The 27678-nt window shown below is 47.3% G+C and overlaps 3 protein-coding genes and 2 non-coding genes across 9 annotated transcripts in view; 2 read left to right on the forward strand and 3 right to left on the reverse strand.

Annotated features, from left to right (window-relative positions):
* The first annotated feature begins 3751 nt into the window (after nucleotides 1-3751).
* On the forward strand, nucleotides 3752-3834 carry TRNAL-CAG (transfer RNA leucine (anticodon CAG)). The gene has a single exon. It is a non-coding gene; the product is annotated as a tRNA-Leu (tRNA).
* Nucleotides 3835-3967: 133 nt separating this feature from the next.
* TRNAL-CAG (transfer RNA leucine (anticodon CAG)) lies at nucleotides 3968-4050 on the reverse strand. Its single transcript has one exon. It is a non-coding gene; the product is annotated as a tRNA-Leu (tRNA).
* On the forward strand, nucleotides 4048-9783 carry PLLP (plasmolipin). 3 transcript variants are annotated; one of them, XM_069793945.1, is made up of 4 exons: nucleotides 4048-4278; nucleotides 8320-8493; nucleotides 8926-9045; nucleotides 9125-9783. In XM_069793945.1, exons 1-4 carry the CDS (start codon nucleotides 4063-4065, stop codon nucleotides 9236-9238), a joined length of 624 nt encoding a protein of 207 aa, XP_069650046.1. In that variant the 5' UTR covers nucleotides 4048-4062; the 3' UTR covers nucleotides 9239-9783. The 3 variants fall into 3 exon arrangements, with proteins under 3 accessions (XP_069650046.1, XP_069650045.1, XP_069650047.1); XM_069793944.1 differs by lacking the exon at nucleotides 4048-4278 and adding an exon at nucleotides 4628-4967; XM_069793946.1 differs by lacking the exon at nucleotides 4048-4278 and adding an exon at nucleotides 5208-5451.
* Nucleotides 9784-12892: 3109 nt separating this feature from the next.
* ARL2BP (ARF like GTPase 2 binding protein) lies at nucleotides 12893-21568 on the reverse strand. Its single transcript, XM_069793947.1, has 7 exons — nucleotides 21471-21568; nucleotides 20489-20611; nucleotides 18256-18317; nucleotides 16964-17070; nucleotides 16192-16277; nucleotides 14863-14959; nucleotides 12893-13701 (listed from the first exon to the last, which is right to left on the reverse strand). The coding sequence occupies exons 2-7, from the start codon at nucleotides 20524-20526 to the stop codon at nucleotides 13621-13623; spliced, it is 471 nt and encodes a 156-aa protein (XP_069650048.1). The 5' UTR covers nucleotides 20527-20611; nucleotides 21471-21568; the 3' UTR covers nucleotides 12893-13620.
* A 543-nt stretch (nucleotides 21569-22111) lies between these two features.
* The window catches only part of RSPRY1 (ring finger and SPRY domain containing 1), a 40618-nt gene continuing 35051 nt past the window's right edge, over nucleotides 22112-27678 (reverse strand). For 2 of the 3 annotated variants that reach the window (XM_069793941.1, XM_069793942.1), the window contains 2 exons: nucleotides 25772-25876; nucleotides 22112-24854 (listed from right to left, as the gene is read on the reverse strand). In XM_069793941.1, coding sequence (XP_069650042.1) covers nucleotides 24758-24854; nucleotides 25772-25876 — 202 coding nt within the window. In that variant the 3' untranslated portion in view covers nucleotides 22112-24757. Of the gene's footprint in view, nucleotides 24855-25771; nucleotides 25877-25902; nucleotides 26094-27678 lie in introns of those variants that run through there. The other variant, XM_069793943.1, reaches the window with a different exon arrangement.

The following is a 27678-nucleotide window of genomic DNA, read 5'->3' on the forward strand; positions in this document are numbered from 1 at the left end:
CACTTCTCCATCCAACATGTTCACACATGAATGCTGCCAGTCTCAAAGAAAGGAGCTTACCAGAAGCAGCTCTGTTTGTTGCCTTCTCGGAAAGGCTCGCCTCTTCCCATTGCCTTAGGGCAGGAGAAGGCTGTGTGCCTTCCCACAGCATCTACGGGACGAGTTTGACACAAGGTTTTCGTTAAGCTGTGATGGTGGGTGAAGGAGAGATCCAGAAAACCTCTCTGCAGCAGTGCTGCTGGGGCTGACCCCCAATGGTGTCTCCATGAGAGCTGGTGGCAACAGTGGGCCAGCCCCAAAGGGCAAGAGGAGCTGCCCCATGCAGCACTATGACCTGCTAGATGTGGCTGTGCTGAGGCCATTGGCACCCCCTGGTCTGAGCCCAGTCCTCCTGTCCCACAAGCTTTCAAATCCCAGCCAGTGTCCTATAGAAATGGGACATCACAGCCCTCCAGACTGGAGCTGTCACCCCACTCATTCAAGCAGCTCTTTCTGCCAAGCCTTGGCTACGGGCACGTGCCAAGCTTCCTGCCGATGCCCAGGGATGCACACCAGCAGCAGCAAACAGCCCCAGCAGCCCGCAGGGCTTCCAACACCCAACAAGCCTTTACATGAACTAGCATAATAAACACACAGGGGCTGGGCAGGGAAACAAACCCAGACACATGTTTCTCTGCCCAGGCTCTTAACCCTTTTCAAGACTTGCTGGCTCAACTGTGAGACCAGGGAGTAACCAGACCCCTTCCCTCTCCCACCCCAGCTTTTCTGCACCCTGTGTTGTAAGAACAGGGTGTCTCCTCCTCCTCTGCTTTTGCCCAGAGCCTCCATGCTCCCACTAGGTTTCAGCTATAACCCCACTGGTGACCTGCTCCCTCATCAGCTTGATCCCAGGGAAATATGCTTTTGCCTTACCCAAACTTTCTTTCTGGGAGCATTTATGCCTGTCCCACCACCCAACGGAAGAGCTCCTTGGAGTCCCAGTCAGCTGTGGTGGCTGTGGGGTGTGTTTTTAGGATCAATGCCGCTGCCTCACCTCCTGACAGAGCAACAGGCTACAGATGCTGGCCATTAGCATTTCGGTGCTGGCTGGGGATAGTTAAAAAAGGGCTTGCTGGGGGTAAGGATAAGGGAGATTCTTGCCCTGGGCCATGATTCCTTCTATCAACCAGAGAAAGCAGCAGGGGAGAATTGAAGAAAGCAGGGATGAGGCATGTCTGGGATTCAAAATGCTATCTGGGGAACAAATCCCCCCAGGACAGAGCCAATCTCAAACCAGGGCTTGTGATTGAAGGCAGTCCTGCTCACACCTGTGTGCCAAAACAAAATGAACCATCTGCTGCAAGAGCTGACGTGCCTGTGCCTCTTCTCCCTGATCTGGACTGAAGCCCAGAGACCTCCCCGCAGGCATCCTCCATGTCCAGCCCTGGCTCACACCTCCAGAGAACCCCAGGTTTGCCAGCTCCAGGCCAGTGGGGTGAAATTTGGGGAACAGCCCAACTGCAGGCAGCAAGAGCCACCCCCCAAGGAACCCCCAGAGCTGTGACAAAGGGGATGGGGGAGCACCGGCAAGTGCTAGAGCAAAGGCTCTCTCTGGGAGGGGTGCAGGGCAGTGGTGCAGCTGGCCCCTGTGAGCCCCCCAGTCACCACCGACAGGCATCCACCAAGAGGAAAGACCCCCATCAGCAAAGGATGCACAGCTTCCTCTGGGCACTCACTGGATAGCTGATAAAGAAGAAACCCACCCAAAGTGCCCCCAGCTCCTGGCCTGCAGCCAGGGCCCCTCGCTGGCCCCGCCAGCCCGAAGGTGACAGGGGCCATGAGGAAGGGACGTGTCCTTTCCTGCTCTTTGAAAGGGTCCCGCTCTCCCCAAGGAGCTCACACCATGCTCTGGCCCCGGGGAAGGCTCCTGCGGAGTTTCCTGAGCTGGAAGGGCCTCTGCCTCTTGCTGCAGCAGACAATGCCATCGTGCGGCAGTTATTACTTCCTTGGCTGAAGCATCCACACTAAGAATTACTGCTTCTGCCCTGGAGTTTACTACCAAACCCCTCTGCCCTGCTAAAATGTTTCCATGCCATGAGGAGATCCCCTAGCTGGGTGCTGGTAACTCAGAGCAGGTACTGGTGGACTGGGGCTCCCAGCCACTGCCCTGCCTGTGGGTCCTGGACATGTCCAGAGCCTGGGCTTCTCCCATGGGGCAGGAGAAGGCCAGCCTGTGGAGGTACCAGGCTCCTGTGGATCCCACGCCAGAGCTGGCCCCACACTTCAAGGGCCCACGTGGAGGAGATGATTTCAGCCCAGCTGTATCATTTCCTGATTGTTGAGTTGCAGCATGTGGACACAGGTAGACATCTCTGCTCTGAGGCTGCTGGGACTTTCACCGCAGGACAATGGGCTGACTGAAAAGTTCAAAAAAGTAACTTTCTCTGCTGGCTGTTTATGTCGCTCTGGATGTGGCTTTTTCCCTTTCCACCCCCACCCCCCCCCCCTTTCACTTCTCCCTCATGTGGCTGCTCTCCCAGCTTGCTTTTGTAGTGACAGCTTATGCAAAGACGGCCAAGAACAACTCCTCCGAGCTGTATCCACAGGCTGGCAGGGTAGGAAGCTGCAGGCAGGCTCAGTACAGATCTTTCTCAAAAATGCCGGCTAAAGTATTTCAAGGAAAAGCCGTTTCTGGGGAAGGGTTAAATCAAGTGCCTGGGGAGTGCATGCCCAGCGTCAGACCCTCTGGGGCTCAGCAGTGGCTGAGGGGGTTTCTCAGCTGAGGCAGCTCCAGGTGGGATGTGCAACCAAGACCACGTGCCACCTCCCATCCCCGCACGGTCCGGTCCCACGTGCCAGATGTCCTGGTACCTCCTTCAGTCCCTTAGCAGTCCTCACTTCTGCAGAATATGTAATACCACATTTCATATAAAACCAATACTAAATATACTCCAGAGAAGCAGCAGGAGCTGCCGAGAGGTGCTGAGAGGATTTGTGTTTTTCTGTAGAGAAATCCAAGCGCTGACTTCTCTGCAGCTGGCCCATATAGTGAAAAGCCATCGTCCTCCATCACATCCTCAGAGTGACACCGTCGGCTATTTCTGGTCCCTTTTTAAATATATGAATAAGCAGTTGTACAGCGTTGCGGTGTTTCCTCTCCTCCTCGTGCTGCGGATGAGGGCCCGGGGTGGAACGCTGACTCACGCTTCCCACCATTGTGTGGTCCGGGCCCTGGCCCTCCCCCCGGCTGCCCCCCAACCGGGTCTCCTGTCACCGGCCGGGGCTGCGGCCCTTTCCCCCATGCCGGCGGGACTTCCCCGGGGTATTTCTGTCAGGAGGAGGGGGAAGCCGTGATGGCGTGGCGGGTGAGTTCACTCTCCCAATTTAGCTGGCTGTGCTGCTTCCCTGGGCACGGCCATGGCGGTTTCTCTCCTGTGTGGGGAGCACGGGTTGTGAGACTTGACCAGGGCACTGACAGCAAGTTCATACCTTTGGGAAGCTTTCTGCCTGTGGAGAATTTGACACGAACGCCCAAGGTAGAGCCAACATGAGGTACACACACCTCCGAGCGCTGCCACTGCAGCCTGCGTGCAAGACGGCCGCCGGTCCCCCACCCCCGGCGGGAGGGAGGTACAGGCTCTGAGAACCGCCAAGAAGGAGCCGCGGGGGGGGCAACCGGCGGTGCCCGACACCCGCCGCCCCCAGCCGGGGACCCGCCACAGCGGCCGGCTGAGGGTCGTGTAGCGCGGGGCGGCAAACAGCTTACAGAGCTGTCAGGATGGCCGAGCGGTCTAAGGCGCTGCGTTCAGGTCGCAGTCTCCCCTGGAGGCGTGGGTTCGAATCCCACTTCTGACAACCTACAATTGTTTTGCAGTACGACCGAATTTTGCTGTTAATATTCTACTGTGGTTTGTCTGTTTTTTTTTTTTTTTATCAGCCCCCGCCCCCTCCAAACAAGAAGCGGTCAACGGGCGGCGCAAAAGAGAGCTGTCAGAAGTGGGATTCGAACCCACGCCTCCAGGGGAGACTGCGACCTGAACGCAGCGCCTTAGACCGCTCGGCCATCCTGACCTGCTACTGCAAATGACCCCCCGCCGCCGCCTTCCTCCAGCTCCCGGCCGGTGCCACCGCCGGGTTGTTCGCGGTCGTCCTGGAGCGGTCACGGTGACCGGGGAGAGGTGCCCGAGGGAAAGCGGGTGTCACCCCCGACTTCCAAAGGGCAGCCGGGGAGCTACGGGCCGGTCAGCCTCACCCCCACCCCTGGGAAGGTGGTGGAACCCCCCCGGGGACCATTCCCAAGTAGGTGAAGGTCAGCAGGAGCGGGCAGCGTGGCTTCTCCTGGCAGGGGAGACGAGCCACTGAAATTATGGGCCTGGCAGAGGAGGGGAGAGCAGCAGATACTGTCTACTTGGACTTCTGTAGGGCTTTGGGCACCACCTCCTGTAAAATCCTCCTAGAGAAGCTGCTGGTGCCCAGGCATGAAGTCTAGCTGGAGGCCGGTCACTAGCGGTGTACCCCAGGGGTCCAGTCCTGTTGAACATCTTCATTAATGATCTGGATGATAGGGCAGGGCGCAGCCACAGCAGGTCGACAGATAATACCAAAGCAGCAGGAGTGGCTGGTACCCCAGAGGGTCGTGCTGCTGTCCAGAGGGACCTGGGCAGGCTGGAGAAATGGGCCGGCAGGAGCCTCCTGAAGTTGAGGGCGGTGAAACTCTGGCACAGGCTGCCCTGAGAGATGGAAGATGCCCCAGCCCTGGAAACATTCCAGGTCAGGTTGCACAGGGCTCTGAGCAACCTGATCGAGTTGAAGATGCCCCTGTGGCAGGGGGGTTGGAGCAGGTGACCTTTAACAGTCCCTTTGAACTCAAACCATTCTATGATTCAACGAGGAGATGTGTGAAGTCCCGTCCCTGCAGAGGAACAGCGCCAGCCACCGAGACACGCTGGGGGGCACAAAAAGGCCCTGGGGTGCTGGTGGACACCAAGGTGACCGTGCGCTGCAAAGAGGACTCGGGGTGTCCTGGGCTGCCTTGGCAGGGCATTGCCGGGGCGGGGCGGGGGGGTCCTGCCCCTGGAACGCTGGGTCCGCTGCCGGGCTCCCCAGTCCAAGGGAGACGGGACGAACTGGGCAGCACGGCGCGGGGCGACGCGGGAGGGACCGCAGCGTCTCGCCGGGGAGGAGGGACTGGGCAGCTGGGGGGGGCTCAGCCTGGCCCCCCCCAGCCCGGTGCGTGGGGATGGGGAGGACCCACCCGCCACGCCCGGGGGAGGCGGTGGGGCCGGCCCCGCGCTCCGCCCGGGGAAGGGCGGGAGGCGTCCCGGGGCCGGGGCCGGGGCCGGGGCCGGTGCCCGCGGCATGGCAGGGCTGTCCGGCGCCGCGCGGACCCGGAGCGGCTCCCCGGGCTCCTCCGCCGCCCTGGACGGCGCCTTTCTCCGCTCGCCGCTCGGGGGGCTGATGGGGGCCCAAGCCGTGAGTACCGGGGAGGGGGCACCGGGGGGGGGGCTCGGCCGAGGGAGCAGCCGTCTGAGCGTATCACCTACCTCGAACGCTTTTCTTCGTTGCCCTGGCTGGAAATAGGTTTCCCTGCCATCCCTACCCCGTCCTCGCTCTCTAACCCTCATTCATCTCTAACCTTGGGATGCTGCAGCCCCCCTCTCTCCTCCTTCCCTCTCCAAAGCCAGAGGAAAATTCGGCTGCTTGTCCCCGCGCCCTTTGCCGGTTGTAACTCAGCTCGATGCCCGGCAGGTCCAGGCACTGGCCAATCTGCGTGGGCATCCCCGCAGGGGGTCCCATCCTGGCACCCACAGCCCCTGGCAGGGGCCCGGAGGGCTATATGAAGCACGCTGGCCCCGACCAAGGTGTGTTGGGGTTGGTCCTGAGGTGCCCGTAGGACTCTCATGTTCCCTGGACACTCCCAGCCCTCCAGGTTGTCCTCCCCAGCAGTCAGGCTTTGACAGCCACTCGCAGACAAGGCCAAGGGTCTTTGCACAGTCAAATCGAGCAGCAGCATCCCCTCACCATGGCTTCAGCATCAAAGGCAACCACAGAATAAACCCCCACTGCTGGTCTCTCCTGGTACCTGGGACCTTGGGTGCAATGTGTGCAAAGGCGTGGGCGTTCAGCTGCACATGGGGCCACGTGTGACCTGCCCCAGTGTTTGCCCACGGTGCTGCCCCGCTGTGGTGGGGAGCCTGTTTGCTTGTCCCCTCTCCCTGGGGCAGCATTGTGGGGGGCAGCAGCAGGACATAACCTGAGCTGCTGCTGTGAAACAGCTGGCATAGACCTGGCTCCCTGATCCAGATTTCAACCCCTGGGCATGGCTGACCTGGTTGTGACATGGAAACAAGTGCTCAGGAAAGGGTCAGGGACAGATGCTGCCAGGGGGTGTCTTGCAGGAGCATCAGGAAAGAGAGATGGAACCAAGATCAGCAGAAGGGACCCTTTAACCCTGCACCTGGTCCCACCCCTCCAGCCCATTGCTGGGGCCATCCCATTAAACACGCTACTGTCCACCAAGACCCGCTGCTCCCCAAAACCTCTCTCCTAAGGGCTCCTGCTTTTCTCTCCCCAGCAGCCAGAACAGGGCAGCTCACACATGCCGCCTCCTGCTCCTGGAGCACACTGGGCTTTTTCCTGTACATGTTTCTCCCCAGCGCATATTTTGCGATCACGAGTGTTAGAAATGGATGTGACAGACAAGGAAGCATTGTCGGGGCAGCCGAGCGCCAGGGCGTTGTACTCAGGCAGGACAAAGGCCGTTGTGTTTCTTCCATGACAATAAGCGATGTGGGCTTACGCAGGGGCAGAGTGGCTTTCCAAAGAGCCCTTCTCCTCCCCACCAGTGGGCGATGACTCCGCGGTTCCCCTGCCAAAGTGGAGGCGAGCATAGGAGCCGGGCTCTGCCCAAAGAGATCCCAACCCCAGCTAGGAACCAGAATACGTCATGGCTGCAGCTGGGGCACGTTCTCACCTCAGCCTTGCTGTGGGCATTGCCCCAGGACGTTTGGTCATGCTGGTAAATGCAGACGGTGCAGGGCTGGAGCCTCCTTGCTCTCCAGGAAGCGGGTGCGAAGGCTCCCTGCTTTGCCCTGGTCCAGCCAGGAGGTGATAAAGGATGGTGAAGCAGAGCCCACCAGCACCCCGCCAGCTGCCAGAGCCCCAGATCTGTGTCCCAGTGCACAGGCTGTGGTTCAGGCTGCAGAACAAGCAGGGCAAATCACAGAAAACGCCATATGCTTTGCAACAGCCTTTCTTCTCCAGGCCCCATTGCTATGTGCTGGTGTTTCATCCTCTGCTTGCTCCATCATGGGTTAGTGACTTTCTGAATAAAAAAATGCCCAGAAACTTGCTGCTCCAGGGAGTTCCTCAGGGAGGGGATGGTGGAGAAGGCAGATGCTCCCTGTAACCATTGCTGCGGGTGAAGCAGGGCAGCATCTCCTCCAGAGTCCAAAGATCAGGGGTGGACACAGCACAGGGAGGGGAAAGAAAAAAAAAAAAAGGATAAAAGAAGTGCCACCTGGGCTGGGCTCTTCCATCCCTGCCTGTCAGGGATCCAAGGGCAGAGACCCGTTCCCTGCTGCTGCCTCTGCCCTGCAGGCTGTGCTGGGGGCTGCAGGGAGGGGAGAAAATGGCTCTGCCCTGTCTCCGCTTATTTCTCCTTGAGCAGACCCAGAAACAGACTCACCTACCTGTTTTTTTTTGTGGATCGCTCTGCAGGCACATGATGCTGCAACTGGTATGCAGTTAAACCTGCTGAACAGTGAGAGGTGAGCCCCGGTAGCTGTATATACAGGGGGTATAAACCAGACCAGACTAGACCTACCCAAACAGTGGAGAGAAGCCAAGAAGCTTGCTTTTTCTTTTTTTTTCTTTTTTAATGATGCTGCACCTTGGGGAGGTGAAGGCTGAGCTGGGGCCCCAGGAGCCCCAACGTCCAGCTCTCATCCAGCCCATGAGATGCCCCTAATGCTGAGCCAGCACCTGCAGAGACTGGCCCTGGGCATGGGGGTTTCTTGGTTGAGAAGTGACCTTTGGTGGTGAGGATGCCCAGGTTTCACACGTCCTGCCTTGCAGGACATCCCCGTACTGGCTGCTGGGGCAGCAGTACCAGGGGGACAAGCCCGTCCCTGAGCAATGAGGGTCCCAGGTGGACTCCCCATCCTGAGCTGTCCCCAGGGTCCAGCCCTGCTGCATGGCTCTCACGTGTCCCTGCTTTGCTAGAGCCAGGTTGGGTGACCCAACTGCCGTAGGTGCTGGCGAGGCCGGGCTCGTGGGCAATGCTCTGCTTTCCACCTGCAGGAACCACCACCTGAACACTTTCCCCATTTCACCCCGCAGGTGCTCGGCTTACTGGTGTGGGCTCTCATTGCCGACACAACGTACCATCTCCACGCGGCGTATGGCTGGGTGATGTTTGTGTCCATCTTCTTCTGGATAGTAACAGTCCTTTTCTTCGTGACTTACCTCCTGCAGCTTCAGCTGAGGTTCTACATGATCCCCTGGCCCCTTGTGGTACGTAGCTGAGAGGGAGCAAGAGGGGGTTCCAAGTGGGAAACATCTCAGGGAGGTGCTCCGAGAGCACCAGGGCTTCAGGCTTTCCTGGGCTGATGGAACAAAGTCTTCTGCACTTTGCACAATTACATTGTTTCATTCTGCCCCTCAATTGCTTAGAAAATTTTCAAAACAGGGAGCCCTGTATCAATCCAGAAAGTTACAGCCACTGCGTCACTCCTGCAGTTGTGGTGTCAACCAGAAACTCAGCAGAACCTGGAGTGCATTTAATGAGATGTTAACCTGAGATTTCTTCCCAGCGTGAGGGGCTGGACCCTTTTTGTCTGGTTCTGGGGAAGAGGGAGGAATGTGAAACAGGCTTTTGCTCATCCCTCATCCTAGCACGTACAAGTCTGAGCCCAGACCTCACAACCTCCTCTTTGCCTTCCCCAGCTGATGATCTTCAATGCTGTAGCGACCGTCCTGTACATCACCGCCTTCGTAACATGCGCAGCTGCTGTCCAGCCTACATCCTGGCGGCAGTGGGATTACAACCGGAGAGCTGCAGCATCCGTAAGTAGTGGCGGGCAGGCGAGGGCCACGGGGCTGGCGCGGTTGCTGCGCTCACGCACAGGGTGTGCTCCTCTTCCAGTTCTTTGCTGGTCTCACGATGATCGCTTATGGGGCGAGCACCTTCTTCAGCTTCCGCGCCTGGAAAGGGTTCGGCAGCAATGCGGCCACCAGCCAAGTGACTGACCACACGTAAGGAGTGGACAACAAAGCCCAGCCATGGGCCACCCTGGGTGAGCTCATGCCGGGCTCAGTGGCCCAGAGCCTCGTGTGCCACTGGGTCTTATTCTTGGACCAGCCTGCGCTGGCAGCGATGGTCAGAACAGGGTTGCATGGATGCTGCTCTGTGGTCTCCGATGATGCTTCCAGCTGATGTACCCACAGCAGAAACCCACCGGCGGTGTCACCGACAGCCTTACCAGGAGGACACGGACTCACTGGAGGCTGAAGATCCTGCTTGTCCTTGGGGTTGATCCAGATCCTCACCGGAACAGCTCTGCTGAGGGGGCTCAGCCAATTTGGCACACTGCAATACTAAAACTCACTAAACCAAGCCCAGGCTTGTGCATCTGGTCATTCGTAGCTGCAGTGTAAGTAATTGCAATTAACGTGATACATAAACAGCAGCATAGCTGGAGGATGTAGGCTAAGCAAAGGAAAAAGTCTAAACTCTTCCTGTATTGACTTCTAAAAACGTGAAGCAAAAATTTTATGCTTTAAATAAAAATCTTCCTAAATCCAGCACTGTCAATAAAAAATTTGTCTTGTGAGAAGGTGGTACAATACAGCATGGCAGGAATCCGACAGCAGAGATGTCACTGGCGGAGGCAACTGCCCCTTCCCACTGCATACAGGCTTGGGGCCAGGCTGTAAGTCCACAGGGTTCACCTTGCTTTACCTACGTGCACACACACATATATACGTACACACACACACAGCGTGCACCTGAGATTGCAAGAACATGAAAGAGGTGCCAAGGCTTTGATGCGCTCCCTCCTCTAGGCTCAGCACCATACACACCACAGAGGTAATAGGACCACCTATTAACTGGCAAGTCAATTTTGCCCATTAGCTGCAAGCGTCCTTCAAAAATTAAAACTAAGTCTGCAAATGCTCTGGGAACACACACAGGATCAGTGCCACAGGAGAACACAGAACCACGCTGCTCCCCCATGCTGCAGATGACAAATTTGCCTTTTACTTCTTGGGGACAGGGGTTGGTGTTTGTCAGAACTAGAAGCGATGCCCAGCCAGACACAGGAACTTTTCCCTTCACACCCTCCTTGCACAAGCTAATAAAAACAGATGAAAAGGGTTCAATTTATTTCCAGATATTTCTACACAGGAAAGCTGGTGCACAGTGAGCTACACTGCAAAATCTACTGCATGCTCTGCACGGGAAAAGTTTTAACAGCTTGTCTACAGAGGCTCGAGAAATTTAAGTGCATCGATGGAAGGTGTGAATTGAAAAGGACTGGACAAACTGTGTTAGCCCCTGACCAATCTGCCTTGATCTGGTTTTCAGTGAGCTAAATGAAGGGTCAAGTTTTCACAACTATGAATATATACATAAAAATCTGTAAGAAAATTAGCCTCTTCATGCATTGTTATGACAACGTTAAAACTCTTCAAACATCAAGTCAGAATTGCACACAGATAGTCCAATATAGAGAAATTTAATCTCTTTAAAAAGCCCCTCTGCCTGATGGAAAATGCATCAAACCAGGGACAAGTGACAGGAGTATAGCAGAGGGACAAGTTATTCTGGGAACAGCAGCCCACAGAAAACACACAGACAGAAGAAAGTGGCACAGGGCAGAAAGGTATTGCAGGAAACACTGAGATACAATTCCCCATCAGAGTACAAATTCATCCCCAACTGCGCCTTGTTGGCTCTGAAATTACAAGAGACTTTGCTTAAAATACAACAGAACTCCCTTCAGAAAATAATTACCTGAGGTACTCATTTATACTGCCATTAGATTAAGTGATTAATTAAAGCAATTGCAACAGGAAAAGAATGAAAACTTTTTTCAGAAAAAAAAAAAAGACAGGGATATTTTTAGCTTTAGTTACAAATCACTATTTTAGCTCAACCATTGAAAATGAAAATGTCAGCAAGATTCTTTTAAAATTTGATAAAATCTGTTCCTGACATTAAAAAGTCAACAGGTAAGGAGTTAACCGAAGAACTCTAGTCCATACACTGACAGTAGAAAAACAACTAGATTTAAGCCTTACATTTCTCTGATGTTAACCTCAGGGTTCACATGGCAGGACAGCTGTATCTAGTTTGTATTAAAAACACAACCCAATGTTTTCTTTTTTTTTTTTTTTTCTGGGAATAAGCATCTCAGAGCATCATCTCTGCTCACTAACTAACTGCCCACGCATGCCTGAGCACCAGCTTCTGTGCTCACAGGAAAAGCTGCTTTTTATGGCACGGGTGGTAGGAAGACCTGTAAAAACCTATGAATCCTGGTGGGGTGACCCCAGCTGATGGAGCTTCACCAACTCTGCTGCTGTCAGAAGGATCAGGAACACATGTTTCAAACCAAGGCACTGCAACTTAGCATTTTTAGGGACATACTCACATTGCCTTAGCAGGTTACTGTTGCTGAAAAGAGAATCAAAATGAGCTTCGGTGGTGTTCACCAGAATAGAAAGCCTATAAAACTGCTTTTGATCAAAACATACCCAGAAGGATTTCTAACCCCCTTTTTAAAAAAGAAAAAAAACCCAAAGACATTTCTTGCAATTTTGCTCCAGCTTCTGGCTTTCATCATTCAAATCTGACATGCACAAATTTATTGAAGGAGATTTAATAAACTTCTGAAGGAATAGTTTGGTGGTTTGTTTTTTTTTTTTAAAAGGAAGTGTGTGTATCTGGGAAGTGTGCAATTACAAGGGAGATTTCAATGCACTAGAATAATTCCAGACAAAAAAACTGCAGAGCCATGAGTACAACATACTAGAAACTTAATGAGATTAATTACTGCAGCACTCGCAAATTTGGTGTACACAGAGTCAAAATATTAGGACGCTACACTTAGTATTGCTAGCCAGCCTTTAAAAAGCCATTATGGTCTGTCCACAAACCCGTTTAATGTTATCGTATTTTGTAGTGAAAATATGGCTCATTTTTGCCTGCATGGCTAGGTGTCTTACTGGTATTCAAAAACTATTTTAGCTGAAGAACAAAGTCCTAGTACTGTTGAAATCACTGTCAGACATCAATAGGAACAGGATTTCATCTCATTTGTTCTTCTAAGACATTTCTTGTCCACAAACAAAAATTTGTACTGGCCTGGCCATAATTTTCCTTTGTCTAGGCCAGGTTCTCATCAGGTGACAGCCACTGATCAACACCTTCACTGCTGTTGAAGGCCACGTCCCCTGCTGCATCAACCTGCTGTGGGACAAAGTGGAGGGTTCTGCTCACCATCCTGTGTTTCTACCTACTTGTAGGCTTTTGAAGACTTATTCGCATTGCCTGAGCACGTCATTAAGTGGCAGATTAACCTGTCTGAACAGCATAAGAACAGAGGGTCCCTGTAGCTCCACATGCAGTTTAATTCCAACCACCAACAGAGATGTGCCTGGGGTTTTGTGACAGGCTTACGGCTACAACTCCACCAGCAAGCTACTCATCTATTTTTTAACGGATGCTGAAAAATGCATTGCTGCACTAATTACAGTTTAATAGCGAAAACATGCCCTTTAATCAGCATGCTATTTAGAGCAGTAAATGACATGGTGGTAAACATGTCTGTGCCCAACCTACCATCAAGCTTATATTACTAGAACTAATGCAGCTGTGCCACTGCCCAAAAGAAAGAAATTGCATACATAAGCCAGATTTTGGTTTATCGTGGTTATTTTTCCCAATGTTGAATAGCTGGGGCCTGAACAAAAGTGAATCGGAGAACTTTGCACATTAAGGATAAGACTTATAAAAGCTGGAGAGCAGATTTACACACTAATGTATCAATTGTCAGAGCCGCAAGACAGTCTTATGCTAGAACACCTACATATTAAAACATATTCTTCCATTACAAAGCTGTAGCACTTCAGAACATATTAAAGTATTTAAAAAAACCCCAAAACAACAAAACATTGACGGGGAGGAACTCAGAGATTATGTATTCACACCTGTCCTTCCAAGAGCTGGAGGAACATACTCTTCTTACACTGTCTTCTTGATTCGGCAAAGTTCTACATTTTGGGGAGATGGAAAAGGTGCCAACCCAAATAACACACGCACAGGTCTATTTATTGTCCTCTCAGTGTGCTGGGCTTCTCAGCATGCGCAATGGTTAGGCTGGTGTACAAATACTGTGTATTTATTAAAAACAATTACTCTGGTAGAGGTGAAATTGTCATCTTCTGTGGTCACTGAATACCAACCAGAATTCACAAACAGATGCTTTTAGGATCAGGCCTCTGAAGGTATAGTCTGGAGGGTGAATGAGTTTTCATCTTATAAAAGCACCTTGATTCCCATGACCTTTAGTGTTTTAATGTCCAAATGAAAGCAGCAGCACTCATCTGGAGAAGGAGAGTAATGCATAAACTGTTCTAGGAGGAGGATATTGATGATTTGTTTAATGAAGTCACGACTAACCCACTGCTTAAATCCAGACTTCGACCTTCTTTTTCCTAGAAACATGGAAGAAAAAGAAATCAGTGACTCAATGCTGTTTTGGAATAAGCAGTTAAAAAAAATGAAACGGGCAATACATATTCTGTTCGTTGCATCAAATCAATATAAAATTACATGTTACCTGAGCATCTATGATTGAATGTGAACCCAAACTTCAAGAAGAGATTGTGCAGGAATTCCTGGAATAAGGTCGCTGTCACTCTGCGAGCCGTACGTCCAGCTCAGAGCAGAGTCTTGCTTACATCTGGTCAAGAATGCCCAGCCAGCAGGCTCACCCAGTGCTCAATGAACTAGTGAAATCTAGCTTCTGTGGTTTGCCTCTCAGGAGACCCCAAAGGGGCAAACCCCAACTGAAACCATTCCTGGTGCTGAGGCACGGACCGTCTCTTTCTCCTCAACCTGCCCCCATCTTCACAAAACTTAAAGGCACGGGGGGAGGCAGCAGAGGGCGTAACTCTGACAACAACTATGACTCTTTTGCTCTTTTGTCAATTGTGACTGGACAAGACACTGGAGAGCATTTACGTGTATTTCATTTCCCTAGGAAAAAGCTCATCCACAAACCTTAATACTTTTGTTTGTTTGTTTCTCCAGCCTGGACAGAGAGGAGGAGAAATACAAATGGAATAAGCTTAAAAAGCTCATATTAGATTGGCTGGGAAAAAAAAGAAAAACAGAGAAATGTATCATAGAATCACAGAATGGTCAAGGTGGAAAGGGACCTCTGGAGGTCATCTGGCCCAAACCCTCTGCTCAAGCAGGGCCGCTCAGGACCACATCCAGACGGCTTTTGAATACCTCCATGGATGGAGACTCCACAACCTCTCTGGGCAACCTGTGCCAGTACTCGGTCATCCACACAGTGGAAAAGTGTTGCCTTATGTTCAGTTGGAAATCAATGTTCAAAGGTGCACAAAGCATGTGTTTCTGAAGAACTGCTCCACATGCCAGCTTCATTCATGTTTTCTAGAAATTATTAAATGTGTATTTTGAGTTTAAATAGCCACTCAGTGAAGTTATTTCCTTTTGAACCTGGTACAGCCTTTGAATAAATGCTGCTACCTACTGTAGTAACATTACCTTTGGTACTCTTAGGTAGAGCTATACAAAGCCAACAGCCATTATGCCAATGAAAATAAACAATGTGACATACTTACAGCTCTGTAATCCAAGAACATTTCTTTGAAAGCCAGAAAGTCAGTAAATGTGAGAAGCATATCAAATATATCGCCTGCTATTTCATCTTTGTGCTGTCTATAGAGAGAAGTTGGGGAATTAGAAAATTATGTGGGAAATAAATTCATTACTTTAAAATGGTATGAAGTCAAAAAGGATACTGGGACAAGCAGAACAATATCAAAATTTAAACAAGGATGTTATTACAGGTCTATCATAAAGCAAAACTTTAGCCAAATATTACCTTGTGCATTTCCAATCCAAGTACATTAATATATTATTTTTATCTAAATCCAAGACATAAGAGTATCACATCAGTCCTTGAAAACCAGACAAAGAAACTGACCTGTAAGTCAACAGAAGTAACACTCAACTAGCATTTATCTGTTTATTTATCTTGAGCACTGAAACATCTAGACAGTCCCTTGGAAAGTGAGAAAGGTTAGGGAGAGGCACAGAATGCTCATACACATCCCTTAAGAACAAGGGACTGTACTGATGATACTTGGTAGAGGACTTTTTATGACAACATTTTGGAAGAAAGATTCTGTGCTCCCACATCAGCATGTTTCAACAAGACTTTCTTAACAGTCAAGTGTTGTTTGGTTTTTGGTTTTTTAATTATTTAATTCGTATCAAAAGGAGCTTTACCTTAAACAGTCTTTTAAGTGTATCATGTACATTCATAGTAACCTCTCAATGTCTTATTTAAAAAAAAATTAGAAATTAAATAGATTCAAATATGTTAAGATATTCAGTTCCAAATTAAACTTGATTTTCTTATTCAAGAGGAAAACCTGTGATCATTCAAAAGTGATCTCTTAATGAAGTTGGTTAAGCTAAAGCGACCAAATGCAAAAGCTTAAAAAACCCCAAACTCTTCTCTGAATGCTTTGTACAAGAATTGCAATAAAGGCATTTCATCACATGACTCTTGAAAAAACTACCAGGCTATTTAAGTGTCCAACACAGAGCCTGAAAGAGATAAATGAGACCTAACCTTTTAAGGGTCTGGCTTCAAAGTGACAGTGATTATGAAAACCTTCCAGTGTTCTCATTCTGATTTGTCTTCCTACCCCTTAAAACGCAATATATTTCAGCATGACAGTTCAGAAATTAAGAGTAGCAGGACATGCTGAAGGCAAGAAAAGTGGTCAGTCATTGCCTGCATGAAAACTTTTTTTTCTTTTTTAAATTAAAGAGGAACCTCTTTCTAAAGGGAGAACAGTCAAACCCAAGCTTTAATCTAGATGAAAAGAATTGAGAGGCACATAAGCTGCCCCTCAACCAAAAGCAAAGCAGGGACTTACTGCAACGACATTGTGAATGCAGTCATATTAAAACCCGGAATCCGATCAAGCAACTTTTCTTCAATGTATTTCTCTACTAAAGAGATCTGAAAAAAAACAAACAAACCACCCCTATAACATCATAACAAATTTCAGGAGCAGACCTCAAAACAGCACATCTTCCTTACATTGACACCTTACTGACACTTTGTATTATCCTCACTGGGCAAACAATTGCAGATTCCTTAGCTGGGCATTGCTAGTTCAATTATTCACACCACCACTGAGGCACAGGGCTGAACATTTTTGCTGGAAATATTGGTGAGAACAAATACCGACTATCTGTATCTAGTAACAAATTACTTTTAACTCCTTTAATGGTATTGACTAGTAGGCTGGTATAGCTTCACAATTATGCTTTGCATGAAGAATGTAATTGAAGTGTCCAATACACAAAATAATACAACTGGAAAAGAACAAACTCTGTTATGCACACGTTAAACACATTATTTACTACAGCAATAGGCTAAATTTCTATTCAAGAGACTTACACAACTTCCTAAACATCTATAGAAATTTTCAGATGAAACAAAGAGAAAGGAACCTAGAGCTCCAGAAAACATCTTTCCTGCTCACAGATCATGACTGTGCTTCAGAAAGAGACAGCAGGCAGCATGTTGGCTCTGCTCCATGTAAACCCAGTATTTTATAAAGGGGGGAATACAGGACCTGACATTGGCCTTAATAAAAATAAAAAAGCAATACATATGAAAAATAATGGAAAGTATCTTACATATTCATTAAAAATAGAAGTATAGATGAGCTTGTTTTCTTCTGAGTCATCAAACTCCTGGTAGTGCTTCTCCATAAAAGTCCTCTGTATTAACTGGAAATCATCATCTGGGCCACAACAAAAATGCATCATACAGTTATGAGTTTAGTCATTCTTTTTGTAACACAAAACCCACATTCACCAGTCCTCTGCTTCCCTGTGACAACCACAGAGGCCTGTACACGTGCAGAGTCAGTCACCAGTACCGCAGCTGCTGCTGAGCCACCATTTCTGACCCATCTGTGAGAAGACAGAGGCTGCTGGCAGAGGGCAGCACTACTTCAGTTAAGGGAGCCAAATCAACAGGACAGCAGCACATCAGTCTGCATTTTGACAGCACTGTGTATCCAGAATGGAATGGGATGAACACATCCACCTAGCAAGGTCTACAATTACTTCTTATAAGTTTCATTTACACTTAGTATTAGCAAAAAAGTCCTCCTGCTTTACATTTTATGAATAAGGTCATTTATTCTGAACCCCTTTCTGTTCAGGCTCTCAGCAAAACATCTGTATTTTTTTTATGAAGTGAATACCTCTTCCCTACAAGAGTTCAAAATAATGTTTTTTTCCTTGAATTAAAAAATATTAGTGAAATTCCCAGATTCACTTGCAATTGCTGAAGATTTTTTTTTCCAGTTGTGGAAGGAAACAAGAATAAAAATGAACATGGTAGGTCACCACCAAATTAAACAGGACAGGTATAAATATAAAGGTTACTTCCACACAGTGTTAAAATACACCAGTCTCAGCTTTCTAAACCCTAACACATTCAAAATTAATTTTGTTAGCATTTCTCTAGAATCAACTACATCACCAGGCAACTGAGGCTGCAGAATCTACATCTCTCTGGGAATGATGTAATCAAAAGGATTATACACTGTTCTTATGAAGCAGCTGATGGCCAATTAGCATGAATTCTGTCTTGGCATCTTGTAAACTACTTCCTTGCAGATGCTGCCTTCTCAGTTAAAATTATCGTCCTGAGAATTTAGCACCTTTTATTGCCTAAGCTCACACAATGACATTGGTGCCATTCAAAATTCCTGCTATGAATAGGTCCTGCCACGTTACAACTGTATGCATACATGCAGGTTACATACAACAAAATCAGCTCAGAACGAAAGTCTCAAAAGTGGTGAGACATGGTGACAGGCAGGGGCTATTTTAGCTCTGTATATCTGCTAACAGAAGAGCGACTTGCAATATGTTTAGCACCCGTCTTGCTGTCTATAACTACATGCAGAGCTCACCCATTATGATATCCTCCAGATACCCAACAACTGCATCAAACTCTGCATCAGAAGGGGAGGAGCTGAAAGCAAAGAAAGATGGTACTGCAAAAATATACATTTCAACAACAGCAGAAATAAAATTAAAAAGCGTTAACAAAAGCCTAAGCACAAATAAGCCCAGTAATTACAAGATAACTGAATAATTTCCTAGTTCCAACCTACAAAACAATCCATGATACTGATAAGACTGCTCCATGGGGATTCTCATGAGGCCTCTACTCTATTTTCCCCAAATAGGTTCCTATAAATGTTGTTTTACTGGCATTACTGTTAAGGTAATTCCAGTCCTGGTGCAGAAGGATGTAAAGTGTGTAATTAGAACAGCAAATTAAGTATTTTCCAACCCACAAATCCTAGCTGCTACCACAGTCTTTCCTTCTGCTCTCTTCCCTGCATAACTCTATATGGTGATCACAGAACTCTAGACACTCTAGAGAATATTCTGAAATACTTGGTCTTGTGGAACCACTTAAACTCAATGTATACACAAGTATTATATAACTGACGAAACTTAAATATTCTTCTTATGCAAGAAACATCCTTACATGCTACAAATAAATGGCATAATCTCCTAAGGTCATTCTACCACGAGCAAATATTAAACACCATTATGGATCTGAAGTCATCCAGAGAAGAAACTTTTGGTACCAGCATTTCAGGGCTCTGGATCCCTCTGCTAAATTTATTATTGTGCAGCTTATTCAGACACAATAAATAATTCACAGGATGTTCTTGGCCTTGGCATTCACAGCTCATCTTTAGTAGGGGATGAACTCTTCCTATATTTGCCAGCAGATGAAAGGCAGGCTTTTCTCACACATGAGGGAAACAAGCCTCATAGGACATTTGTCTTTAAGAAAAAAATTAGCTTTGATCAGTGAAAGCACCATTTAAATTAAATTAAAATTAAATGTCTCTCTATTCCTCTTTCAAATTTCTCTTTACTAAACAGAGCAGAACACTCTTGCAGACTAAGTTTTAAAAAAAACTCATTATTTTGGTATTGAATAATACTCCACTGAAATTAATCCAACAACAGTTTAACTATAATGAGCCATTGGACTCATTCTGACCAGGAAAAATGAAAAGATATTTGATTTAAAAAGGCATCCAATCATCAAGTGGTGTTCTAGCAACATTTCTGATCTGTTAAGCCTTGGGAGATGAGTAAAGCCAAGGCAAGGGACTGGAAAAGCGTGCTCTTCCACCAGAGGGCACGACACCACCAGGAGAGGAGCTGGCACAGCACAGGCGAAGCATTACATACCCTGAGCATCACACTTAGGACTTCAGGCAACAGGGCTCATCGCTTCCCAAGGATAATTTCCACTCTCTTTTCCCCTCCAAATAAGTGCTACTACTAGTTTTATAGCTTATTTTAACAGCAACAGAAACAAATTTAAAGTATTAATTTAAACACTGGTTTAAGCCTGTAAGGCAAATAATAGAATTTTAACTGTTTCAAAATAACGATTCCATCTCTCTATACAAACACATGTGCATCCACATACCTGAAGAAACACGTGCTCACCAATCTTGTGGTTTAAGCCTCTGTTGCTTCATCATGCCTAGTTGAGGCCAGCATATTTGTGCTGCTGAAGCAGCCCAGGGACCACGCGGCCTTTCAGTCCACAGAGTATCACAAATGAAGCAAATCTATGAACTAGAGCGACAGAGGCACAGGTGCATGTCCCCTTCTGCCACAAGCTTCAGGAGAAGAGTATGCCAGACAAATGTGGAGCGAAGAAGTGTCTTAGCATCTACTAGTGTAAAATTTGGTTGAGGCCACCTGTAAAAGGTCTCACATGTCTAGAAGTAGCACATTCATACACAGAGGAATAGTCTCCTCTTAGAATCCATGATATAAGATAACATGCTATTGAAAAGGAAAGAGAAATTTTTAATTTACAGTGAACACAAAATAAAATAAATTCAGCCTTACAGTGCTTATTTTGATCACTCAGCCAGGGCTATCTAGTGCTACACTCATTGCAGTTATATTTAATTTCAGTTCACCTAAACGGTGAACTGATGTTATTTCTCCTGGAGCTTTGCATGCTGCGCCCCTGTTCTCCTAAGAGGCAGAATCTGCTAATCAGTGTGGTATAAATTGTGTAATTATATTCCTATTATGATATTTTAACCAGTAATTAGCTTACTGAAAATCTGACACAGAATGTAGCATACTCACGTGGCTACACCAAAGTTTTCTTCATCAGAAGTCTCCATTGTTACTGCATAACCAGACTAGAGGAGAGAGACAATCTGCTATATTGCTGCTGTTAGTAGTTACTTCTTCTTGTTGGAAAAACTGCTAAGGAATAACATGTGACTTAGCATTAATACAAATTCAATTGTTAAATTACCATACGCTTCTCAAACAATGAATCAGGAGAAAGTCTTTAATTTTTAGACATAGGAATTTCAAAATCATGTTCTTCCAAGGTTACTGCTACTTCTTTTCTGTAATAACCCAAATTCTCTAGGAACTTTCTCTGCCTGCTCAGAGAAGAGCTCAAAACTGCACATACCTGTAGCTAGTCTCTGTAAAGGGGGTTCAAGCAACCTTTACGTCTTTTCTCCTGAAGCATCTATGGCTAACTATAATAAAGACACAAGCAGATGAAGGCAGATGAGATGAAGATGCCACCCTGGCCCAGTGCATCCCAGAGAGCTGGCAGGCCAGGCTTTGGATTGTGATCCCATGTATCAGGCCCTCAGCCTGTGGCTGTGAGCAGCTGCTGACCCATCACACAGCACCCCAGGGCCGCTGAAGATGGGCCAGCTGCCTTCTGGGTGGGCGCTGGGGACATCCTAACTCCCGCCACCCTTGCTGGGTGATACCCGACGCCAGCCTTCAGAGCAGCCCCTCGAAGGTGCAGGAGGAGGGATAAGCGCGACCCTCGCCTCCCCCTTCTCAGTCCTGGCTCCTGGGGAGAGCGAAGCTCCCCGTCCCTGTCCCTCCCCAGGGGGACGCAGGCACACGGCCCGCCTCACCTCCTCCTCCTCAGAGGGTCACAAGCTACTGGGCCGTCACCTTCCTTCACCAAAAGGCGCCCAGGCGACCCGCCCTTGTCAGCCCCCCCCTTCCCGAGGGCCACAGGCGTCGGGCCCGTATCACGGCCCCTCGCCCCGCAGAGGGGCCCGCGATCCCGGCCCTGCCCCGCACCTACCGCTGGTCACGGCAGCCAGCACCGCAACCCCATCGCACGCCTCCCTTCCCCTCCGGCCCGGCCGTCTCCTGGGAAACGCTTCCTTCCGCCCCGCCCGCAGCCAATGGGAGAGCTGAGGCAGCCGTGGAGGGCCCGCCCACAGCCCGAAGGCCCAATGAGAGCGGGACGGGCGGGACGGCGGTGCCTGCCGCCATGGTGGGCCGTCGAGGCTGGCTGGGCGGGTGGCACCGGCGTCCTGGGCCGAGTTTAGCGTCCAGACATCAAAAGGCTGTCCTAGGAGGAAAATAAAAAGAAAACATAGATAACGTCCTTTGTTATGATGCACGCAGGCTCCCCTCGCTGTTATTAAAGTGGGTTTTCCCCTCACAAAGCAGGGCCCTGAGGGCTAGAGGAGGGCACTCTCAGCCAGGCCTCAGGGCCCACAGCCCACCCATAATTTGGGCCATGCTGGCAGAAGGCTGAGCTCGAATGTTTCGCACAAGCGTAGACACCTGCCTGGCACTGGACTTGCCTTTCTGCCTCATGGCTAACTTGTTCAAGTGACAGCTCCCGCTTCCACAGGCTGCCTGCATCCCTCTCCAGCACCAAACTGTTTGTAACCACAGCTCTCACCAGAAGTGAAAGAATTAAAGAACAACAAATAGCCTTCAAGATGTTTTTATTGTTGAATGGACAACTTTGCTACAATTCATTTTGCCTTCTGAGGGCCTGCGGAGCCACCACCTCCCCTCCCCAGCCCTAGAGCCTTTGGGGCATGCAGGGACCAAGGGGGGCACTGCACCAGTCATAGAAGATCAAGCTTTACAAAGACGCCCCCATCGTGGATTTCAGCAGAAAGCCAGTTGAATTGTACAGTCTCTTCCTCTGTGAAATGAACAGGACAGTTCTCTGCAACACAGCTCCCTCCTCCGGCACCGTTGGCTTTCTCTGCCCAGCACCAGCTGCATGGAAGACAGTCTGGGGCAAAATTTTCCAAAGCGTTCATATCTTTTCAACAAAGAATGCAGGCACTTAGTCCCGTGTCCACAAAGGCAGCAAGGCTCTTAGGTCACCTCCATTTCAAGGGGACACCAGATACCTAGAAGCCATTGTGGACCTGGGCCTTAAGAACTTAATCTCATACAGCAGTTGATACGAATCAGGAGTCCTAGGCACTTCTGAAAATTTTACCTCAGTTAATCCTGGCCAGGGAAACCAAAGCCCTGAAGTTACTAGAATCTATTAAGGCAGAGTTCAAAATGGTTCTGTCCCACCTCTTCCCTAAAGTATGGTTTGCATCTTTGTACCTTAGGGATAAAAACCCTATCATTGCATTTGGAAGCATTTAAAACTTCATTTCAAGTGATTCTGAAATACTAAGATCCTTGTGGCAGTGATGGTGTTCACGTTTGCTCACTCAGCACTGAGCAAGAAGGGACTCAGCCCTGACTGGCAACATGGACTACAGCAAAACATCATAAAGGACAGTTAGTGAGGAAATGAGGTCCCCGTGGCACAGATTTGCCAGTCTGACTTTAATCAAAACAGGCATCCAAGGCGGAAGAGAATTCACATTTTAGCAAAAAGACTAACCAGCACTCTGTTTTTGGATTCAGACTATACTTGGAAAAAAGTCAACAAGAAAACAATGGACAGAACTTTTCTAATTCACACATTGTACTCCAGAGGTTCAATGGAGACACTTTTTTTTTTTCTTAATCTCTGGATGAAATTCAGCACCCTTGAGTTAGCAAAGGCAGAAGGTGAAAGGAGTTGCTAGAGAGCTTGATTCTGGGACCCGTGTGCAGAGCTTTCAGCTCCTATTTAGGTCAGCAGGAAGCAAGAGTGCTCAGCAGGAAGAAGCAGCCTCAGCTCTGCTTTGTTAATACTTGATAGTATAATAAAGATAATAAACGATTTTAAAAATAAGAATCATCGCAGCATGAGAATTCACTACAACAGCCTCTGCTGCTGAATCACTGCCAAGAAGTGGGATGGTTTTGGTGTAAGTTGTGTGTGAATTAGTAAAGTTCTACTATATAGCCAGATAATTTAAAAAAGCAACCTGTATAAGTCTTGGAAGAGACCGAGTCATATCCTCAGTTGGTGCAAAATAAGCATAACTCTACCAATTTTTGTGCTACTTCACTGACACCAGCTGTGAACCCTGATTCCTTGTAGAAACCTAGTAAAACAATCAAAAGCTGCCTGCTGAAATGCATCCTTAACATACAAACGTCACAAATGTGTAATTAAACTGGAGCAGAGATTCCCACTGTATGATCCCTACCAAAAATACAAAGTGTGGCCCCAAACCTGCTCAGAGCAGGACTGACACGTGGCAAGCAAGGTGCATTTTTAAAGAGTTACAGAATAAGACTGAACTTGCTATCCAAATAACATTTCTTTTTTTTAAATAAACTGGCCCAAAATTCTCCTCCAATCTAAGATAGCTCAATATTTCCAAAGTGAATATAACTTTCAAAAACAACACTGATTAAAAAAGATGTTTGATGATACCTTAAAAAATACCCAGAATATCAAATTAATTCCAGTCCAGTGTTATAATTAGTTAAGAATACCTCCTGAAAATTATATCCTCACAAAAAAATGTGGGTACTGAAGTTAAAAGCATCAGAAACATTATGTACTTGAAAATACCACCGATCTTTTAACGTTTAAAAACAAATCAGAACATTCTTTGGAATCACCAAGTTATTAAAACATGTGAGTTTCTCTACAGTCTCCACACTGTCTTTTCAAATCAGTCTGTGTACAGATTAAGTCTGTGAGCAGTTTAATATCCACTGTCGGAAAATACAGAGTCTCTGACCAGCAGGAGGCTACATTGAACAGGAAAACATTGGCATTCTCTTTTTAGTACTGACTTCTGCCAAAAATAGACTTTTGAGCACAAGACAGAACAGCCCTGTTTTAGGAGATATTTCTTTTAACTTATTTTCTAAAATGCATTGTACGTGTACTTCCAGTGCAAATTTTTTCAACACTTGCAACAGGTCAGAAGGAAAGGGGGAGGAAGAGAGACACTCTCCTATGGTCTTGCTTGGAGGAACCAATAGCCATAGCACACTGACTACCAGCTTTCCTTACTGTTGAAACCAGTCCCCGTTGCTGGCAACTTGAAATAGCTTATTAAAGATTTCATTTTTTAAGATAAACAGATTACAGTTTAGCATGAAATCTGGCCATGGCTATGGTTCTATGTGCGTAAAGATTGGTTAGAGATGCTTTCCCCTTTCAGTATTGGAGTTCATTAAAAACAAGTCTGTAGTATTTCTCCACATGTGTCATGAAATGTGAGAGATCTGTCTGACTCGGGTTTGTATTTCCTGTCGACACAAAGGGCAGGTCTCCAGTTGCAAGGCACACTCCATGCACAGGTCACTGAAGGAGAAGAAAAATCAGTTGAAGTCTGCATTTACAGTACGAAAAACTAAACAAACAAAAAAAAATCCAAGCACTGAGCAGTTTAGTTAGCCTGCTAGAAACACAGTCAAGGTAAGTCTTTCAGTGCCAGGATTAGGAATTGCAAGTCAGGTGTTGTGGATCCACAGGCTTTGAGAGCAACTCCTGCTACTCAGCATCTTACAGACCTCAGACTACTAGTGCAGTTGGTTAGGATTACATCTGCATGCTTTTGTTAGTCTTAACACTTCTCTGGTCTGGAGAACAGCAGCCCCAGTGCCCTGCGTGAAGCAGTCTCCACTTCTTGTTGAGACACACTGGGCATGTTTCTTCTCTTTCTATCTTTGCAGCATCTAGACAGAAGACCCATAGGAAGACTGCTTCCATGAGTGCTCTAAAACCACTAAGGAACTGGACTTCTAGTACACTGCTTAAATGCAGGAAAGCAATATTATGGTATTACTCATACTGCTGTCCCATTTTTAGCTTTTAGATGAACTTGTGACTTGAGACAATCCCATTTGTTGAACGCTTAATGAGTGTTTGAGTATATAATGAATTTTCTGCTCTCCTCATGAGATCTGGATTTCACAGCACCAGTACTAAACAAGTACTCATCAGTAAAACCTTTGGTATCAGGGAATTAAGACTTGGTAGCCACAGTACTTCCCCAACCCCAAACACACACACCATTAGGGATTAAATCTGCTCAGGGTGAGGGGAAAGGTGGGAATATTATGCTTAACCTCTATCTGTCACATCCTTAAAAGGAGGGGTTATTTCCTTTATGCTGGGGAGTCAATCAAGCAAAGACTGCATCTGGTCTCACCTCAGCTGAATATCAAACACATACATTTTCCTGTTTCTTTGGTTTTGGGTTGTTTGTAAGGTTTTACCTGTGTCCACACGGCCTGAGTTCTGTGTCTGCTACCTCATCACAACAAAGCGTGCAGCAGTTCTCTCTGATACTCACTTGCTTCAGCAAAGCCAGGCGCCTGTGTCTGAAGAGAGAGAGACAAACACCCCCCCCCACACACACACATTAGTTTGACTCAAAATGATAGATTCATAACTATTCTGAGTATTGCATCAAGACCAATGCAACACTTGCCTGTGCTACTCAACACTACTGCTGATAAACATCGATCATAACTTCCCACAAAAAAGGCTTAACACACCCAGAGATGTTCAGCACAGTCTTCGACTCCCTATTCTGGTCTGTCAGAAAGGGACAAAGAGAGCGTTAGATTACAATTCTTCTAACCCCTACAGCTGAACATTTAAAAAAAAAAATCTTCTTTAGTATCTGTGTACTTTTAAGAGTTAAGGAAAAAAACCAAATAAACCACACAAACCCACATATCAACAAAATTCAGAAACGCTATAATGCTGTAACACAGTTTAAAAGAATAGAAATTGAAAATAAAATCAACAGCCCACTACAGCAATTGCCACAAGGGAGCGTAAATGGATAAAAATCCCCCATTTGATGAAATAAGACATTTCAAGTTTAGAACACATACGCTACATGTAAAAACTCTTCAATGGCAAGGTGACATGTTTAGCCCAGACTATGCCCCATGCTAGATGCATTAAGTTCAGCACAACTCTGCATGAGTTTATGTTAACTCCTGCCATGGATAACTAGGGTCCACTTAGGCCCTTGCCTTTTTTTCCCTATCACTTTTAAGATCAAAGCTATCTTTTAATTTAGGATTGGCTTATCGTTTCCAAACAGTTCAGGCTGTAGGGCAGGGATGATCTTTGTTAACACAAAGAGCAACAGTGTCCAACCCTGAATAGAGCCTTTCAGTGCTATCACATACTAAATAGGCTCTAACACAGGAGGCCAAGTTTCTCCAGTCAGGCATCAACAGGAAATCAGTCCCCCCCAGTTTCTCCCTACACCTTTTAGCACAATCAAATAATAGCTCTCACAGATAATGCTTAAACATTGCAAGAGTAGTGCCAGAATGACCAGTAACAATCACATCCGATCATCAGCTAAAAACTGCAAAACCCCTCATCTAGCACATGACACTAATAAGACAGAACACAATTTGAAAACAGGGCTGACCAAGACTGATAACTAACAGATCATCTTAAGGGATTAAATCAGACTCTCACTTAAAACACCTGTAGCCACAAGCAGGTGTAAATTACTCTGCAAGTACAAAATGGTCCTGCAAGTTGCATTTGATTTTCTCTGCATAAATGCAATATCACAAGCCTCATACTTTGTCAGCCTGTGACTCTGATCCAAGAGTAAGGTATTTTTTTGTTTTCTTTTTAAACACTAAGATACTTGGGTACCTCAAGTACACTTGATGGAACACCTAGATAATTCAAAACCAGTCTCTGAATTTTATTATAGCCAGGGGTACACACCTCCAACAACCCCTGTCCCCACTTAATTAGATGCAACAAAAGATTATTTCAACCATCATGGCCATCTTTAGACAAAGTTGGAAATCTGGGGTACCCTCTATCCCAGACTACACTGTATACTGTTACTATTTGTGTTCTAGGAAGTTATTTCATTACTAATGACCCAAGCCAAAAGAGCTATTAGTTTTCATTCCTGTCAGAAATATGGTAAATTAAGGAAAAATGTACCCAAAACTGTTTCTATCTGGCTTGATTTATATTTAGGTGGAAAAGCACTTCTAAATTTGAATAACCTTTGTTGGTACTACCATTCACAAATGGAGAAATTTTCATCTGGATCAGAAAAGAAGGACAACTTCAAGTCTTACAATCATTCAGTACCTCCATGCTGCCAGCGTCACAAATTAGGTCAATT

This window comes from Haliaeetus albicilla, chromosome 10 (genome assembly GCF_947461875.1).
Source record: "Haliaeetus albicilla chromosome 10, bHalAlb1.1, whole genome shotgun sequence".
Taxonomy (NCBI): domain Eukaryota; kingdom Metazoa; phylum Chordata; class Aves; order Accipitriformes; family Accipitridae; genus Haliaeetus; species Haliaeetus albicilla.